The 18,867-nt window shown below is 35.2% G+C and overlaps 1 protein-coding gene and 2 pseudogenes across 10 annotated transcripts in view; all 3 read left to right on the top strand.

Moving 5' to 3' along the window:
* SH3GLB1 (SH3 domain containing GRB2 like, endophilin B1) overlaps nt 1-18,867 on the top strand; it is a 48,138-nt gene that overhangs the window by 8,575 nt on the left and 20,696 nt on the right. For 4 of the 9 annotated variants that reach the window (XM_009001629.6, XM_054236497.2, XM_035252048.3 and 1 more), the window contains exons 2-6: nt 2,140-2,281; nt 6,661-6,789; nt 11,653-11,786; nt 13,354-13,446; nt 17,951-18,037. In XM_009001629.6, coding sequence (XP_008999877.1) covers nt 2,140-2,281; nt 6,661-6,789; nt 11,653-11,786; nt 13,354-13,446; nt 17,951-18,037 — 585 coding nt within the window. Of the gene's footprint in view, nt 1-950; nt 1,142-2,139; nt 2,282-6,660; nt 6,790-11,652; nt 11,787-13,353; nt 13,447-17,950; nt 18,038-18,867 lie in introns of those variants that run through there. The other 5 variants (XM_002751036.8, XM_054236498.2, XM_002751037.8 and 2 more) reach the window with 3 other exon arrangements.
* LOC103794538 (large ribosomal subunit protein uL16-like) lies at nt 5,603-6,344 on the top strand (annotated as a pseudogene).
* LOC144577035 (high mobility group protein B1 pseudogene) lies at nt 9,134-10,282 on the top strand (annotated as a pseudogene). Its single transcript, XR_013520228.1, has one exon. The product of XR_013520228.1 is annotated as a high mobility group protein B1 pseudogene (transcript).

The raw sequence follows: 18,867 nt of genomic DNA on the forward strand, positions 1-18,867 counted from the left end.
ATCAGGACTATACTCTTTCCTTAGATTCTAACATAGTTCCTACCATTCAGTTACATACTCAGAGATGCTGTTTCTCTGACTACCCCCATCTCACACTCCTCAAACTCCTGCTCCCCTGTCTAGGCCCAAGTTGCCCATCCCTCCCCCACTGAAGCCTTCCCTGTTTCTCCTGCTTTCCGTCTCCCTGAAGAATGAATTCTTTCTCTGTATTTGGATTTATGTCACTCAGAATCAATAAAACCAACCATATTGGTCCTCTCTTTACTATCTTTGTATCTTTATATCCTTATTATCAAATTATTTATCTATTGTCTGTCTTTGCCATTAAAATTTAAGCTTCCTAAGAACAGAAACCATGTCTATTTTGTTGGCTGCTGAAACCCATGTATTTAGAAGAGTGCCCAACACATTCATAGGTGCTTAATAAGTATTTGTTGAAGGAATAAATGAAATGTACAAACAAATGGACATACTTGCTTATTGAAGGGAAATCTGTGCACTGTGCATGCGGTTTCAATTTTTAAGGTGCTAAGTGAAGAATTTTTTTAGATCATTCTTTATAGATGATGTTCACCTGAGTGAAAGGTAGTTCCTTTCTTCCCTTCCTATTGGTTGCTTTATCTGGGAGTTATTTTAACTAGCTATTGGTGGTAGACCTTGAACATATAAAAGTCTAGTAGGAGGCCTGTTGATTAGAATACCGGGTTCTGTAAAGAATACCAGGTTCTCTTTTAAGAATGAAGTTGCCTGGTTTATCCAGCTGGCCTTGGGATCAGGGTTTGCTTTTGCTCAGTGCCCAATCCTGCAACTACACTGCAAGTTTATGAACTCAGGCAATAGCTTTGGAACTGCTATTTTCAGTTCTACCCATTGGGTCAAGGGCTGGGGCTTTAGACCACTCTCAAAAAGACCCAAGGTTTTACAAAAGCTATTTAAACTGTTATTTCTAGCCCTCAAGCAGGACCCTCAGTGGAGATTGTCACCAGAAGTCTAAGAATAAAATTCTAGAGGACCCTTCAGCTTAAGGTGTTGATAATAACCTGAAAGTATTAAACCAAGAAGGATGCTGAAAGAAACCCTAAAACTCAGAAAATAGAGCCACAAAAGAGATTTTTAAGAAATGAAAGGAGAAAAAGGCAAGGTGAACACTGTTTTGTCAGCTAGAAGTGAGTCATTACTAAGCATAGAATTAGTGCTGATGATATATCTGTGTTAAGATGGGAGAAAGCCACATATTCTAGAGGAAAATGATGCATGATAAACAGCTTGAGTCATCACCTCTAATGCTTAATTAAAAGTACCCAGAAGGCTCTAGATCTAAAAAGAATCTTTTTACCTTTTTATTATTATATAGGCAATGCTATCTTTCCTCAAATATCAGTATATCCAATAATAAAAATGGATTCGTTGAGTATGTTTAACCACGTGTATGACCTTTAAAAGATATCTTCATAGTATGAATAGGATATGTTCCAAAAGTTAGTCTATAAATAAATTGCTGGAACATATCCTCAAAAAACAACTTAAATGACAGGTTTTATGGTATGTTCTGGGAAACTATTTATCTAACTAGGTGTGACTAAAGTGCCAATAATAAAGAAACCACAATAAACATAAACAGCTCTTTTAAAACTTAATAATTACAAGGCACCAAACAAAGTGACTTGCATACACAAGTCTCTCTTTTATAAGAGAGGTACTAAAGAAGAAATATTCAATACCTTGTTCAGGTCACAGAACAAGCAGTGAAGTCAAGATTTGAGTGCAGATCCAACTGACTCAGAGCTCTTACTCCTTATCATTATCCTAGTCTACCTAGGATAGATAGTTGAAAAAGTTGCATGTTTTATATACCAAGTATTCTTAGATTTTCTATAGAATTCACACCATGCATTTTAGCAGAACTAAGGATATGTGATGACTCTAAGGTAAGGTCATCCACAAAAGAGATATGGATAAATTACCATAGGGTCAAAAAAGCATTCATAAACAATGACTTACAAAGCTGGAACACGGTTATTTGTATGTATAGGATTGTTTAGCTTTTAATTTGTTTTGTTTTTTTTTTTTTTACTTAATGATATGATTCCTAAAATTAATTTGCAGTATATTAAATTTTTGTTTTACGATCAATAACAGTTCACAGAAGAAAAGCTTGGCCAGGCTGAGAAGACAGAATTGGATGCTCACTTAGAGAACCTCCTTAGCAAAGCTGAATGTACCAAAATATGGACAGAAAAAATAATGAAACAAACTGAAGTGTTATTGCAGCCAAATCCAAGTAAGAAATTCTACCTCTTATCTACCTTAAGTACTATTAGTGGGTTTTTAAATGTTAAAAAAAAATGTTTTAATGGCTATCTGAAAACATAGGATTTTTTTTTTAATTGTAGCTTCAGGATCTATGGGATTTTTTGTGTGTGCTTTTGTGAAGAGGTGATAAACACTTATGTACTCTAACATATTTTAAAATTACATTTTTCAGTCTTCTGTAGAATCCTCATAAAAATCTCAATTTTAGGCCGGGCACAGTGCCTCACACCTGTAATCTCAGCACTTAGGGAGGCCATGGCAGGCAGATCACAAGGTCAAGAGATCGAGACCATCCTGGCCAACATAGTGAAACCCCATCTCTACTAAAATACAAAAATTAGCTGGGCATGGTGGCACATGCCTGTAGTCCCAACTACTTGGGAGGCTGAGGCAGGAGAATTGCTTGAACCTGGGAGGCAGAGGTTGCAGTGAGCCGAGATTGTGCCACTGCACTCCAGCCTGGCGCCTGGTGACAGAGCAGGAGTCTGTCTCAAAAAAAAAAAATTTCAATTTTAGGCAGTAACTTTGAATTTTAAGAGTTATGAGGAGCTATGTATATAAATATGTTTTTCTTTTTCATCTAGCAAAGAATTGTTCCTAGATAATTAAGACAAAGTTATATAGATGCTTAAATAGGTATCTTTTTTATGTTTAAGTTTTACATTTTCACATAAATTATTTCATTTGATCTTCAGACAACTACAAGATTTTCAGATTAGTCAACTCAATAACCTTGCAGTTAAGGTGCACAATAATTGTTTAGTGAATGAAACTCATGAGTTAGCATCTTGTCCAATATAATAGCATAACCAATTAGAAGTGGAAATTGGACTAGAACCAGGTGTATTAACATCCAGTCTTTTCAGTGTGAGCTTTGCATATCAAAACTGAAGAACAAAGGTACAGTATATGCTTTCCTGTTTGCCCCAGTGTTGCCTGGGACCATGTTGTGATATGCCGTAGACTTACTTTTAGATACTAACTTAAACTCCAAGCACTATACAAATACTAGTAATTCTCTATAATTTTAGTTAAATGGTAGTGACTTTTAAAATAAGGCTTTTGATTGAAAAACTTAACTGTTGGGGTCTATGCTCAGTACCTGGGTGACAGGTCCATGTGTACCCCAAACTTCAGCATCATTCAATACACCCAGGTAACAAACCTGTATGTGTACCCCTTGAATCTAAAATAAAAGTTAAAAATAAATAAGCTTTCTACACTTTGAGTGAGTCCTAATGTCTTTGGACACCATGTAATATTTTTTATTCATTTAAGGCCATCTAAATTATATACTCTGGCACTTTTTAAAAGTAATAGACGTTTTTCCTCTTGTTCTAAATGGTAAATAAGCTCATTCACAACTGGTAAGCAGGGAAATAAAATACAATTCCCTCCTGCCCCTGTTTTGTGTCAGGAAGTAGTAGTAAGAATCGTTTTGTTTTTTGTTTGTACTCTGGTTTTGGTTTTTTGTTTTTGTTTTGTTTTGAGACAGAGTCTCACTCTGTCACCCAGGCTGGAGTGCAGTGGCATGATCTTGGCTCACTGCAACCTCCACCTCCAGGTTCAAGCGACTCTCCTGCTTCAGCCTCCCAAGAGTAGCTGGGATTACAGGTGTCTGCCACCACACCCAGCTAATTTTTGTATTTTTAGTAGAGATGGGGTTTCTCCATCTTGGCCAGGCTGGTCTTGAACTTCTGACCTCAGGTGATCTACCCAACTCGGCCTCTCAAAGTGCTGGAATTACAGTTGTGAACCACCGTGCCCAGTCAGTGCCCTAGTTATTAAGTTACATAGATTTTAAGTAGCCAAGCCCAATCCTCCTTTTCTTGTAATTCCTATGTTGTTTACAGTGTATGATCTTCTGGAAATGGGTTTTTCAAAAACATGTTATGCAGAAATACATATTGCATTGTAGTAGAATTGCATGTATATTTTAAGATTTTATTATAACCTACTGAAATTAAACATTTATTAATATACCAAATATTTTATTAACTGAATGAAGTCAACATAATATTCCATTTTAAACTTTTGACCAGCTAGGTAGAAAAGCAGTCAAAATTAAGAATCAAGGTAAAGAAATGAAGTTTTGGGGGTTTTTTTGTTTTTTTTCTCTGGGGAGGGGAGACAGAGTCTCAGTCTTTCACCCAGGCTGGAATGCAGTGGCGGCACAGTCTCTGCTCACTGCAAGATCCGCCTCATAGATTCAAATGATTGTCCTGCCTGAGATTACAGGCATGTGCTACCACACCTGGCTCTAGTTTGTATTTTTTTTTTAGTAGAGATGGGGTTTCACCATGTCAGCAAGGCTGGTCTCAAACTCCTGACCATAGGTGATCCTCCCACCTCGGCCTCCCAAAGTACTGGGATTACAGGCATGAACCACCATGCCCAGCCAAAAATGAAGTTCTGAAATTTAGTATATTCTAAGTGGTTATGTTTTTAAAAAACTCTTTTTGGTTTTAACTGTTTAAAGGTATTTAATTTCTGCTTTAAAACTTCTGATTTTACACTAGAATCTACCACAAAAGCAAGTATTATTGCCATACTCTATTTTATGTATTATAAGAAGCCTTTTACCAACTCCTGAAGTGTTTTTCTGTTACTGGTTCAGCTCATTTTTGAAATTTTCAGTGCACTGTGTGAAACTTCCTCATGTGTAGGAATCTATGTGAGGTACTTATAGGGACCCTATTGGACTTAGCTTCAATTTATACTTAATCATTGCTTCTGTAAACTTAAGCCATTTTCTCATTTGTTCCTGAAATAGCTGTCTGTTGGACAGCATTGTAAATGTTAATGTCTTTGGTGTTAAACATTTTGCTAACCAAGTGTTTATTCAGTTTTTATTGTTTTTTTCCCCCTTTCCACTTGTTCTAATATTCTATTATTGCATTTAACCTTTGGCGTTTTAAACTTATTTTTAATGGTGAAATCTTTTGAGTGAATGCATAGTCAGAGATAACATATACATACTTGTATACTTTAAAAATAAATTAAAGCTAAGGCATCATATTGCTAATCTGTCTGTAGACTATTCCATGCCTGGATTGTTCTATTGCTTAAGCACCTGTGTCTATATTTAGACACTAGGCAAGAAAAAGAGAGAGCAAATGCTCATGCTAAAGCTCAGATGTAAGTCTTAGGTTCTTCTAGGTACTTTATATTCATATTTTCCTAGCCAGAAATCCTGATTTTTAAATTATGTATGTATATTCAGAACAAAAATTAGAGTTAAACTGCAAAAACAGGGCAAAGACACCTTCAATAAATATTAAGTGAATTAGCTCTTTTCCTTCCGCATGCCACTGAAGATCCTGGTGTCGCTATGGGCCGCCGCCCCGCCCATTGTTACCAATATTGTAAGAACAAGCCGTACCCAAAGTCCCGCTTCTGCCGAGGTGTCCCTGACGCCAAGATTCGCATCTTTGACCTGGGGCCGAAGAAGGCAAAAGTGGATGAGTTTCCACTCTGTGGCCACATGGTATCGGATGAATATGAGCAGCTCTCCTCTGAAGCCCTGGAGGCTGCCCAAATTTGTGCCAATAAGTACATGGTGAAAAGTTGTGACAGATGGCTTTCATATCCGAGTGCGGCTCCATCCTTTCCACGTCATCCGCATCAACAAGATGTTGTCCTGTGCTGGGGCTGACAGGCTCCAAACAGGCATGCAAGGTGCCTTTGGAAAGCCCCAGGGTACTGTGGCCAGGGTTCACATTGGCCAAGTGATCATGTCCATCCGCACCAAGCTGCAGAACAAGGAGCATGTGATTGAGGCCCTGCGCAGGGCCAAGTTCAAGTTCCCTGGCCGCCAGAAGATCCACATCTCAAAGAAGTGGGGCTTCACCAAGTTCAATGCCGATGAATTTGAAGACATGGTGGCTGAGAAGCGGCTCATCCCAGATGGCTGTGGGGTTAAGTACATCCCCAATCGTGGCCCTCTGGACAAGTGGCGGGCCCTTCACTCAAGAGGGCTTCCACTATGCTACCCTCTCCTAATAATGAACCAATAAATTGACTTCCTGTCCAAAAAAAAAAAAAAAAAAATTAAGTGAATTAATCAGTCCTGTTCTAGAACTTAAAATCTTGTAGAATAGTCAAATAAGTTTACTTTTATTTTAAAATGCTTTTGTGCCAAGATATTTTATCAAATTTCCAAACTATAATTTTTTAATTATATAATAGTCTAACAAAATTTAAAATATGTGTTTATTAAGATATGAGCTTGAATGAATGCTAACTTTGTATTTAGCATATAATAGATGGCTGCTGATGGGGAGCAAAACAATCTTTTAATTAGTTTGGCTTTTTAGAAATTGTTGGTAATTTTAACCTTTCTCCTAGATGCCAGGATAGAAGAATTTGTTTATGAGAAACTGGATAGAAAAGCTCCAAGTCGTATAAACAACCCAGAACTTTTGGGACAATATATGATTGATGCAGGGACTGAGTTTGGCCCAGGAACAGCTTATGGTAAGTGAAAAGCAAAAAGTTCTAATAAGGGATATCCTTATGTTTAGATTTATTAGAGCTGTTATTAACATATTAGTAGAATTGATTTTAACTTCAAATTTATTATGTTAAAAATTATTGATGAAGTGAGAAATATAGGCAAATATGTACAGTTAAATTTAATATTTAATATATTTAAGCTTATATTTAGTTATTCAGAGAATTTGCATCTTTTTTAGTTCTAAAAAGTCAAATGAATTCTTCACTTGTACTCCCATTGATCTTAGAATACCTATGTTGTGATAATTGTGATATTGCAATTATTGTTTGTATATTTCTCTTCATTTAAAAAAAAATCTTTCTTAGGGCTTATTTTATATTAAAGGCACCTGGCACATAGTGCTTGAACAAATCATTGCTTTTGTTATAATTTTGCAATAATGTCAGTAACCAAAAAATATTAATGATTGTTATCTCTGGATGTTTGGATTACATTTCATTTCTGTTTTTCTCTTATGTATTTCAAACTTCCTATAGTCGTGGTTTAGTTACAACAGCTTTATTAGTTGCTGCACAGACTTTAAACATCTTTATTGTTACTCTGATCTAATTTTGTCATAACATGAGACCATTACAGATTTCAGTAGTTTTTCCTGTTGTTTATGTCTAATAACTGTATTTATTAATACATCTGCAAGATACTGGTCTTTATTTGGGTATGAAATGGTAGGTATATGTTTCTACACATAGTTCTGATTTACAGAATAGTTTACAAATTTTAGGATTAAATGAATTTTAAATTTCAGTAGTTATCTTTATGTCAGAAGGAAATAACCTAAATACCAATGCCACTAATCTTTTGACAGGCTTTTTTAGATATACAACTTTGAAACTTCTACATTATATTGAAACTTCTACATTATGTTCTTCAAAATCTAATTTTTAAGTCTGAAAATGCTTAAACTTCAAAATAAAATTATTTCTGAATTTAACTGTTAATTTTTAGAAAAACATACCTTAAACATGTTTTATTGCCTACTTGTGCTGGCTCAGTTAGATGCTGGGATCATAAAGGTATGTGAAGGAGACCCAGCAGCCCCTTCCTTCACTAGGCTGAAAAAGATATTAGCAGAGCATAAACATGAGTAAAGGCTTATAGATTTTCTTCCCATTTAAATCTGTTTGTACCTCTAGTAATTCCAGTGAATGTACCCTGGTTATTAGAATTGGGCTTTGTGAACCTATTACCTTATTAGTAATTAATAACTAAAAATTGAGTATCCCAGGCATGGGCTTAGCATTATATAGTATATGTTTTTACATATTACTGAAGTAAATTCTCATTATATTCTGCATTTAAGATAAATTATATTACCTTCATTTTAACGACAGGGAAACAGGTTTGGAAAAGTTAAATAATTAATCCACAATTATATAACTAGAATAGTAATTCAAATGGACATCTGTGTATATCCAGTGACAAAGCTCTTAACTACTATCCATATTACCTTCCTTACCAGTCAGATCCAAGCTTATTCTAACAGGAAGGGATTAAGATCCACAGAGCTAAAGCTTATTAGAAGTAAAACTAGAAGTGGAGCCCTGATATTGGGATTTCCTTTCTTTCTATTCTACTTTCTACCTCTACTTTCCTACTGTACTTGTCTTATTTAAGTATCAGAGTATATATATTGCAAAAGCATGGATTTGTTTTTAACTTATTGGTATGAACTATTACTTACAGATATTTGAGATGATAAGTGCAAGAATATAGAAACAGAGGACAAATTGTGACTTGATCTCTTGTAAGCATTATACTTTTATAACTACAGTCATCCCTCAGTATCCATGGGGGATTGGTTCCAGCGCACCCCCCCACCCTAAGGATACCAAAATCCATGGATACTGAAGTGCCTTGTATAAAATGGCACAGAGTTTGCATATACCTATGCATATCCTCCCTTATACTTTAAATCATCTGAATGTAAATGCTATGTAAATAGTTGTTATGCTACATTTTTTTAGGGAATAATGACAAGGGGGAAAAGTCTATACATGTTCAGTACAGAGGAAACCATCTTTTTTCTTTTCTTTTCCTTCTTTCTTTTTTTTTTAAATAGTAACAGGCCCTGCTGTGTTGCCCAGGCTGGCCTTAAACTCCTGGGCTCAAACGATCCTCCTGCCTCAGCTTCAGAGTAGCTGGGACTACAGTCACATGCCACCACTGTGCCTGGCTCCTTGGCCATCTTTATGTTTTTCTGAATATTTTTTATCTGTGGTTGGTTGAGTCCATGGATGCAGAACCCACAGATACCCAGGGCCGACTGTACACTATTTGAATTGTGACCATAAATATTTTGGGGTGGGCTCCCGCTCTCACAGCCATTGCAGTACATTGAGCTCCATAGAGACAGCGCCGGGGCACGAGAGAGCCAGACGGGCACTGGGCAAGTCTGCGCCTCGCTGAGGAAAAATAACTAAACATGGGAAAAGGAGAGCCTAAGAAGCCGAGAGGCAAAATGTCATCATATGCATTTTTTGTGCAAACTTGTCTGGAGGAGCATTAGAAGAAGCACCCAGATGTTTTAGTCAACTTCTCAGAGTTTTCTAAGAAGTGCTCAGAGAGGTGGAAGACCATGTCTGCTGAAGAAAAAGGAAAATTTGAAGTTATGGCAAAGGCAGATAAGGCCCGTTATGAGAGAGAAATGAAAACCTATATTCCTCCTAAAGGGGAGACAAAAAAGAAGTTCAAGGATCCCAGTGCACCCAAGAGGCCTCCTTCGGCCTTTTTCCTGTTCTGCTCTGAGTATCACCCAAAAATCAAAGGAGAACATCCTGGCTTGTCCACTGGTGATGCTGCGAAGAAACTGGGAGAGATTTGGAATAACACTGTGGCAGATGACAAGCAGCCTTATGAAAAGAAAGCTGCAAAGCTGACGGAAAAATACAAAAAGGATATTGCTGCATATCAAGCCAATGGAAAGCCTGATGCAGCCAAAAAACAAGAAAAAGAAGGAAGAGGAGGAAGATGAGGAAAATGAAGAGGATGAGGAGGAAGAGGAAGATGAAGAAGATGAAGATGAAGAAGATTATGATGATGAATAAGTTGGTTCTAGCGCAGTTTTGTTTTCTTGTCTATAAAGCATTTAACCCCCCTGTACACAACTCACTTCTTTTAAAGAAAAAAATTGAAATGTAAGGCTGTGTAAGATTTGTTTTTAAACTGTACAGTGTCTTTTTTTGTATAGTTAACACACTACTGAATGTGTCTTTAGATAGCCCTGTCCTGGTGGTATTTTCAATAGCCACTAACCTTGCCTGGTACAATATGGGGTTGTAAATTGGCATGGAAATTTAAAGCAGGTTCTTGTTGGGAACAGCACAAATTAGTTATATATGGGGGTGGTAGTTTTTTCATCTTCAGTTGTCTCTGATGCAGCTTATACGAAATAATTGTTGTTCTGTTAACTGAATACCACTCTGTAATTGAAAAAAAAAAAAAAGTTGCAGCTGTTTTGTTGACATTCTGAATGCTTCTAAGTAAATACAATTTTTTTTATTAGTATTGTTGTCCTTTTCATAGGTCTGAAATTTTTCTTCTGGAGGGGAAGCTAGTCTTTTTGCTTTTGCCCATTTTGAATCACATGAATTATTACAGTGTTTATCCTTTCATATAGTTAGCTAATAAAAAGCTTTTGTCTACGCATCCTGCATATCATAATGGGGGTAAAGAAGATGAGATAGTTTTCATCCATAACTAAAAATCCAAAATCTTGATCAGTTAAGAAATTTCACATAGCTCACTTACATTTACAAACTGAAGAGTAATCGATCTACTCACAGCATGGGACTGTTAGAATCAAACATTTTGAAAGTCTGTCCTTAAAGGGCTAATAGAAAAGTATGTTCTAACCTTTACATGAGGACTCTATTCTTTAACTCCCATTACCATGTAATGGTAGTTATATTTTGCAGTTCCCACATTAACGAAGACCTGAGAATGTATCCCCAAAAGCGTGAGCTTAAAATACAAGACTGCCCTATTAAATTTTTTGTTGACATTAGTCTCAGTGAAGACTATGAAAATGCTGGCTATAGATGTGTTTTCCCATCAAATATGGACTGCTCAGGAAACAAGACTTTCCATTAAAAGTATTTTTAATTCATTGGGCCAGCTTTTAAAATGAAGATACCACATTCAGAATAGGGTATATTTTCCTATATTATGGTTTGCCCCTTTATAAATCCAAGTAGATAGGAGGAAAGAACACACTTAAACTTTGCATCTGAGTAGGAATTATTCGATTTATTTGGATGATTTTTCTTTAAAACCCAAACTCATTCATTCGTCATGTTTATCTGCTTACCAGTTTAGGGAACAATTTGGCAATTTTGTGGTTTTTGAGATTATCGTTTTCTTAAAGTGCCAGTGTTTTAAAATAACGTTCTTGTAATTTTACATGCTTTTGTGATGGAGTGCTGTTTTGTTATATAATTTTGACTTGGATTCTTTCTATTTGCATTTGTTTATGTAATTTCAGCAGGAATACGGAACATCTGAGTCCTGGATGATACTAATAAACTAATAATTGCAGAGGTTTAAAAAAAAAATTAGGGGGCATATCTGCCCTTTTTAGTCCCATTGGTAGAATTGGTACAATTACCTATGTTACAATAGGAAGTTCATCTTTGTTTTAGACATTTATACTCTTAAATTTACTTTTAAAATAAAACTACCTTAATTACAGTAATTCTATTTGATTTTACTTAAGCAAATAAGTAACAGTTAACTTTTAAACAGACCAAATTGCTGATTTATCTTCACATGATTTTATTTTATGATACTACCAGACAATGATTTTAAAAAATTATTTTCCTTTGCAGGTAACGCCCTTATTAAATGTGGAGAAACCCAAAAAAGAATTGGAACGGCAGACAGAGAACTGATTCAAACGTCAGCCTTAAATTTTCTTACTCCTTTAAGAAACTTTATAGAAGGAGATTATAAAACAATTGCTGTGAGTTGAAAAATGTCTCCTTTATTTAGTAAAATAATTTAGATAATATATTTATTCTTTTTAATGAATAATTTGGCCTCTTAATGGCTGTGTAGATGTAGTGGATTACAAAATTAAATAATCTGGGTAGGTGCAGGTTCACCAGAACACAAAATTAAACCAAAATAAAGGACTCTGATATATTTACTCTGTTTGTGTATTCTACAGTGTTATTGAGATACTTTTATCCCTTTTCATTCATTACCAACCCTAAAAATCTATAGAGAGGTTCCTGGAATTATTATGAAAATATGGTCTAAAATATCACCATGTGGTGATAGAGAATGAAAATTTTCTAAAGTTTTGCAAAGCTGCTCTTTATTATAAATACTTCAAACTTTAATTTGTAGATTTCTTATTACAATATATTATAGAAACTTTCAATATGTTCACAATGGAGTTGTCTCTACATAAACAAGTATTTGGCTTGAGACAGAAGAATTACCAAGTTAAAGTATAATTTATTTAAAGATATTAGCAGCTGGGCACAGTAGCTCACACCTGTAATCCTAGCACTTTGGGAGGCTGAGGTGAGCAGATCATTTCAGGTCAGGAGTTCGAAAGTAGCCTGGCCAACATAGTGAAACCCCATCTCTACTAAAAATGCAAAAAAATTAGCCGGGCATGGTGGCAGGCACCTGTAATCCCAGATACTCTGGAGGCTGAGGCAGGAGAATCGCTTGAACCCGGGAGGTGGAGATTGCAGTAAGCTGAGATCATGCCAGTGTACTCCAGCCTGGGTGACAGAGTGAGACTCCATTTCAAAAAAATAAAATAAAAATAAAAAAAGATAATAGCTTGTCAGTGGGGTGAAATTAAGCAAACTTAATTATAATAAACTTACATATTATACAGAAGCTTGAAATTCCCTGAAGAATTCTAAGATACTATGCTAATGTTTATTCATTATTCTGCCAATTTTAAATTCTGTTTTGGACTGGTTAGGTTGTATTTGATGCTATGACACATTAAGAGTAGCCTGCCCAATCCCTGAGGTAAAACACCAGGCATCAAGGAACCTTGCCCTAGGCCCATACTTCCTTCTTTATAGGCACTTTCTGGATAATCTGAAACAATATGAAACAGTTTTTCAGTCTGGCTACTAATGACTTTGGGGCTGCATAATTCCTTGTAGAGACAGACTGTCTTGTGGAATGTTTGACAGCATTTCTGACTTCTGGCTAGCAGACACCAATAACATCTCTCCCCCAGTTGGGACAACCAAAATGGTATTGCCAAATATTCCCGAGGCGAGGGTAGGGTTACAAAATATTAAAACTGATGTTCCTTTGTTTCCATCATCACCTGCCATCTTTCCCAGACATTTATGTTTTAGTTATTTTAGAATTTAAAACAGTAACAAGGGTGTGGGGGGACAGATACCTGAATGGTCACTTTATAGCCAATTTGGTAATCATAGATCTTTATCAAATGATACATATGTTTACTAGGGAATAATACTTTAAATGTGTATGCTCTTGCAGGATTTTAGCATCTTAGCCTTTATTTTTTTTTTCTCTATTTACAGAAAGAAAGGAAACTATTGCAAAATAAGAGACTGGATTTGGATGCTGCAAAAACCAGACTAAAAAAGGCAAAAGCTGCAGAAACTAGAAATTCAGTAAGTAAATAGAAAAATATTTTTTATTAATGACTTTAAGATTTGTAAAATACTGGCCAGGCACAGTGTCTCATGCCTGTAATCTCAGCACTTTGGGAGGCCAAGGTGGGTGGATCACAAGATCAGGAGATCGAGACCATCCTGGTTAACACGGTGAAACCTCGTCTCTATTAAAAATAGAAAAAATTAACCGGGCGTGATGGTACGTGCCTGTAGTCCCTCGTACGGCTACTTGAGGGCTGAGGCAGGAGAATCACTTGAACCTGGCAGGTAGAGGTTGCAGTGAGCCGAGATCCTGCCACTGCATTCCAGCCTGGCCAACAGAGCAAGACTGTCTCAAAAAAAAAAAAAATTTGTAATATACCATGAAAGATACATACTATCATTAAGACAAGAACATAACTTTAGGAGCTTGTTTTTGTGCTTCCTAAACAAATTCATCAGAACTTAGTACATCCAAATCATTGTAAAGTAGTCATATCAAAAGATGATATTCATGGCCGGGCACAGTGGCTTATGCCTGTTACTCAACATTTTGAGAGGCTGAGGCAGGCAGATGGCTTGAGCCCAGGAGTTTGAGACCAGCCTGGACAACATGGCAAAGCGCCATCTCTACAAAAAGTACAAAAATGGTGGCGCACACCTGTAGTCCTGGCTACTCAGGAGGCTGAGATGGGAGGATCTTGAGCATGGGAAATGGATGTTGCAGTGGGCTGAGTTTGTGCCACTGCACTCCAACCTGGGTGACAGAGCAAGACCCTGTCTAAAAAAAAAAAAGTAATATTTTGCTATACAGCTGCTGCTAAAAAATAAAAACTGGTAGCTCCTAATGCTGTGTCATGTTTTTTAAATATCCTTGGTGGTAGCAGATATTTTTGGAGACAGATTTATTATAATTGGAAATAAAAAGGATAATAATTAAGATGAGAATCAAGTTTGAAAATACTTGTACGTGGCTTAAAAATTAGATCAGTTTCCTTTTCACATACTACAAACTAACAAAATGTTCACCAAGAATAGTTCCAAAATCATTCAAACAAACAGTGGCAATTTGGACTTTCAGGCAGCAAAGTTGAATGAGAGGAAACTCATTTGGAAAAATAAATTCTAGTTTATGTTTCAGAATATCAACCTCAGAATAGTCTTTTTTTTTTTTTTGAGACAGAGTCTCACTCCATCGCCGGGTGCCAGGCTGGAGTGCAGTGGCACAATCTCGGCTCACTGCAACCTCTGCCTCCCAGATTTAAGCAATTCTCCTGCCTCAGCCTCCCAAATAGCTGGAACTACAGGCACATGCCACCACACCCAGCTAATTTTCATATTTTTAGTAGAGACGAGGTTTCACCATGTTGGCCAGGATGGTCTCGATCTCTTGACCTCATGATCCTCTCACCTCTGCCTCCCAAAGTGCTGGGATTACAGGCATGAGCCACCACGCCCAGCCCAGAATAGTCTTAAAATTGAGTAGGTGTATGTTAAATATAGTAATTAAATTTTTCTTCAAAGATTTATGTATAAGCTTTTTAATCAAAGTTATACTGTCCATATTTTTATTCCAAAATTTGAAAACATTAATCAGATTTGAATTGGTATACCTTTAAAATAATACAAAATAAACCAAGTATGAATTTGTTAGAAGATGCTAACAAGTTGATTCTTAGTTTGACCTATGGCATGATATTACCCCTGTCTTCTGTTTCCAAGTCACTACCACTGCCAAGAATGATTGCCTTAATGAGCATATTACTGCAGTGCTGGTAGAAGTCTTGTAGTTCTCTTGTTTGGGGGATTAAAAGGTTGAAAACTGGTTTAGAGTGAAATTTAAAACTGATTAACTTGGTATTGGGTAGTAATGTCTTATGAACTGCCCCATACCTTGTATGAGCAGAATAAGTTATTTTTTTCTATGTTTTTTTTCTTTTTTGGAGACACTGTATTAGATACTGTTAGAGAAGAGCTATCTTTGATAAGACATTATTTCCAAATTCACTGGCATTTTCACTTCACAGTTTATCATTACATCATCACCACAAACGACAAAACTTCCCTAAACAGACTATCTGCAGCATCCGAACTTTGAAAATGAACACTGTAGATAGCAGGAGACCTTGAATTCTTTTTATTAGTTTCTAGTTGCTAATAATGAATTTGAAAAGTAAATTATAAACTGCTTTTTAAAGATGGTAATTTCATAACCAGGGAAAAAACTTAAGGATCATTTGGAAATAAATATTTTAACTGTGACAGAATCTCTGTATTCAAGATGGCTATATGTGCCCAGTGATGATTGTGGAATAAAAATACTGTTGTCAAGTTTCAGTACAAAACTTTGTGTAATAAGCTTGCAGGAATGACAGTCTGCTTTTCTACCTGGAAAAGTACCAGAAAACACATACAGATTTAACAGTGTACAAAGTCCTTTAATATTTCTAAATTATTTTACCACTGTTCTTAAAATATATAGGACCTAAATATAATAGTAGACCAATTTTGAGATATCTAGAAAAGATCTTGGCAGTTTTTCTCTGTGTAGTTTTGAGGAAAAGATTTTTTCTATGGGAATTTAGGTTTAAAGTAAAAGATGATACAAATGATTTTATTCAGCTCAGCAATTTTATTTATACACAACTCTTCTAGAACTTAATATATTACATAAAGCAAAATTTAACTATGGCTAAACACTAAAGTTTTCGTCTAGACAGAAAGTCTTATTTCCTGATTTTAATTTTATTTTTCCCCTAGATAACCAATTCATTTTTCTTCAAACTTTATAGCAGTAAGTCTGAAATACTTTGGGAAGGGATAGTTCTCTTAGTTTATTATTACATAAAGCCTGGAGGTATGCCTGTATTTGGTGATCCTTTTTTACCCTCTTTATTTCTCTTCCATTTACTTGAAGTACAAAAGAATAGAAATCACTAGGAGTTTGGGTTTGCTTTTTTTTCCTTCTTTGATACATTTCCTGGTTCCTAGTTGGCAACTAGGTGGTTAATCTAACCTTAAACTTACTTTGATTTCACTTCTTTATAAATTTTCATGGATTAATTGTTTTGTAACTAGTTATTCTGATAGCAAAGTTTGGGATCTATCCACATTGGCACTTTTTGAATAGTTTACTTACTTGTGACTTTTTTTTTTAATTCTGTATTTATCGAATGCTAATTTTGTGCAAGATACTCTACTGAGTAGTTCAAGATAAATGATGTAAAATTCTCTGCTGCCCTCAGTTCACAATCTGGTATAACACATCAAACTTTTTGATGATTTAGCTTTATCAGTAAAAAAATTCTGCTTATGTCTAATATTGCTTTTTGTCAGTTAGCATATGAAGAATGGTAAAGCAATGTCAAAGCATTTCTCAAAAATATACCAATTAAGAGAAAAAAGAAATCCTACTTTAAGGTTTCACAATAAACAAAAATACAGTTTTGAAAAAAAGATTGTATATATGATAAAACATACCAGAGAAGCAAGAACAAAAATAACTATAGGTTGAGTATCCCTAATTGAAAAATCCGAAATCTGAAATGCTCTAAAATATGCAGTTCTTTGAGTGCCTATATGACTCCAAAGAAATGCTTATTGGAGCTTTTCACATTAGGGTTGCTCAGCCAGTGCTGGTAGAAGTCTTGTAGTTCTCTTGTTTGGGGGATAAAAAGGTATAATGCAAATATTCCAAAACCAGAAATCTGAATCACTTCTGGTCCCAGGCATTTTGCCTAAAGGATACACAGCTGTAATGCATTTCAATGATAAGGCACCTACATTTTCTAATTTTAATCTAATGTAAACTTAAAAAATATTTTATAGTTTTAGTAATGCTAAAGATAAAAATCAGCTGGTTTCAGAGCTCCGCAGTATTTAGTGGTTTAGAGTTATTTTGGGATATCCAAATTTGATGGAAAATATTTCTTCAAGTGACATATAGCAAACTTAAGCTTTTCCATAGTAGTCTAAATCTTTAATCTGTAAACTCAATAAATATAGAGCATCTTCATATAACCTTTAAGTACACATTTGAATTTAAAGTTTATTAGAAATACAAAGATTGACATGCCTTAAATATTTCTTCAGAGTATGCCAAGACCTGGCTGAGGCTGATTAAAAGAGAATGTAGCTGAAAGCATCATAAATTCATAAAATAGAAATGATCTTTGAATAGGAAAATTTGGGGTAGGCAGAAGGACTTTTTTAGTAAAAATTTAATAAAAATTTTAGGTAATTGTCAGTTTTAAAAATGATAAATTTTCCCTAAATGATTCTTATTTAAAGTCAAGCATCAACATATTTTGTTTTGAAAATTTGAATTTGGGGGAAAAATGAATAGGCGCCACTATATGCATGCAGTTTCATAGAACAATAATTATAGTGGGGCTTTTTTAGTAGAAAAAATATTTTATTGGCTCTTTTGATTGTTTAATGTGTTCTTTATTATGTAGAAGTAATTTGTTTCACTGTGTTCATTGGTATAATATGTTCTTTGTCTCTTACTTACGCACTTAAGCAACTAAACTCAGCTCGCCTTGAAGGAGATAACATTATGGTAAATTTCTCTTACGTGCTCAACTTCCTGCATGTAAAATGGCTGAAGGTTTGTTGGCCTACTGTGTTTTCTACATCTTGAATCAAAGTGCCTTCTCTTGCTATTAACTGCATGTAAAATTGTAAAATAATTAGAACCATGTATTCATTATTTCTAATAACAAAAATACAAGGAAAAATACTAGCCAAAGTGATACTGGAACTTCAAAAGAAACTGTATGTTCTAATTGCCAAATATGTTGTTTAAACCAAATACAGATTTTGAAATATGAATTTATACATAAATATATAGTGCCTTTTTGCACTGAGTAAGAGATGCTAATTTAAGCTGGCATTTCATATTTTCACTTTTGGCAAAGAAAATTAACAAAATATACTTAAAGAAAAGTGTAAGGTAAATACATTGACTTTGCTGCTCAGTACCTTCATGATTTACCTTATTTTCACCCAAACTCAACATAGAATTAATTTCTTCTTCCATTTCAGGTCAAGACAGACCCCAGTAGGTTAGGTACTCCTATAATGGTCAGGCTCATTCTCCATCCAGTGCTAACTCACTTTAAGAAAGTTTTGAATAGTGATAGCCTTGAGAAAGAATCGAGAATGCAAATTGTTTTATGGCATCCAGTGTATATGTTGAGCTTAGTTTGAGAAAATTTTTGAGCTATTAGAAGTTTCTTATTTTAGTAAAATTGAAAGTTGTAAAATCTGAACATAGCCAACAATTTGTGCACATTAGCCAATAATAATGTGTAGATATAGTGTGTTTTATTATATTTCTAGATATATTACTTCATTAGAACTGACAAGGGACCTGCAGTACAGCTAATAATAAATTGGCAATTAATTGGCTGCTTTCATTCACTAGCATTAAACTAA

The sequence above is a fragment of the Callithrix jacchus genome, chromosome 7 (assembly GCF_049354715.1).
Source record: "Callithrix jacchus isolate 240 chromosome 7, calJac240_pri, whole genome shotgun sequence".
NCBI lineage: Eukaryota > Metazoa > Chordata > Mammalia > Primates > Cebidae > Callithrix > Callithrix jacchus.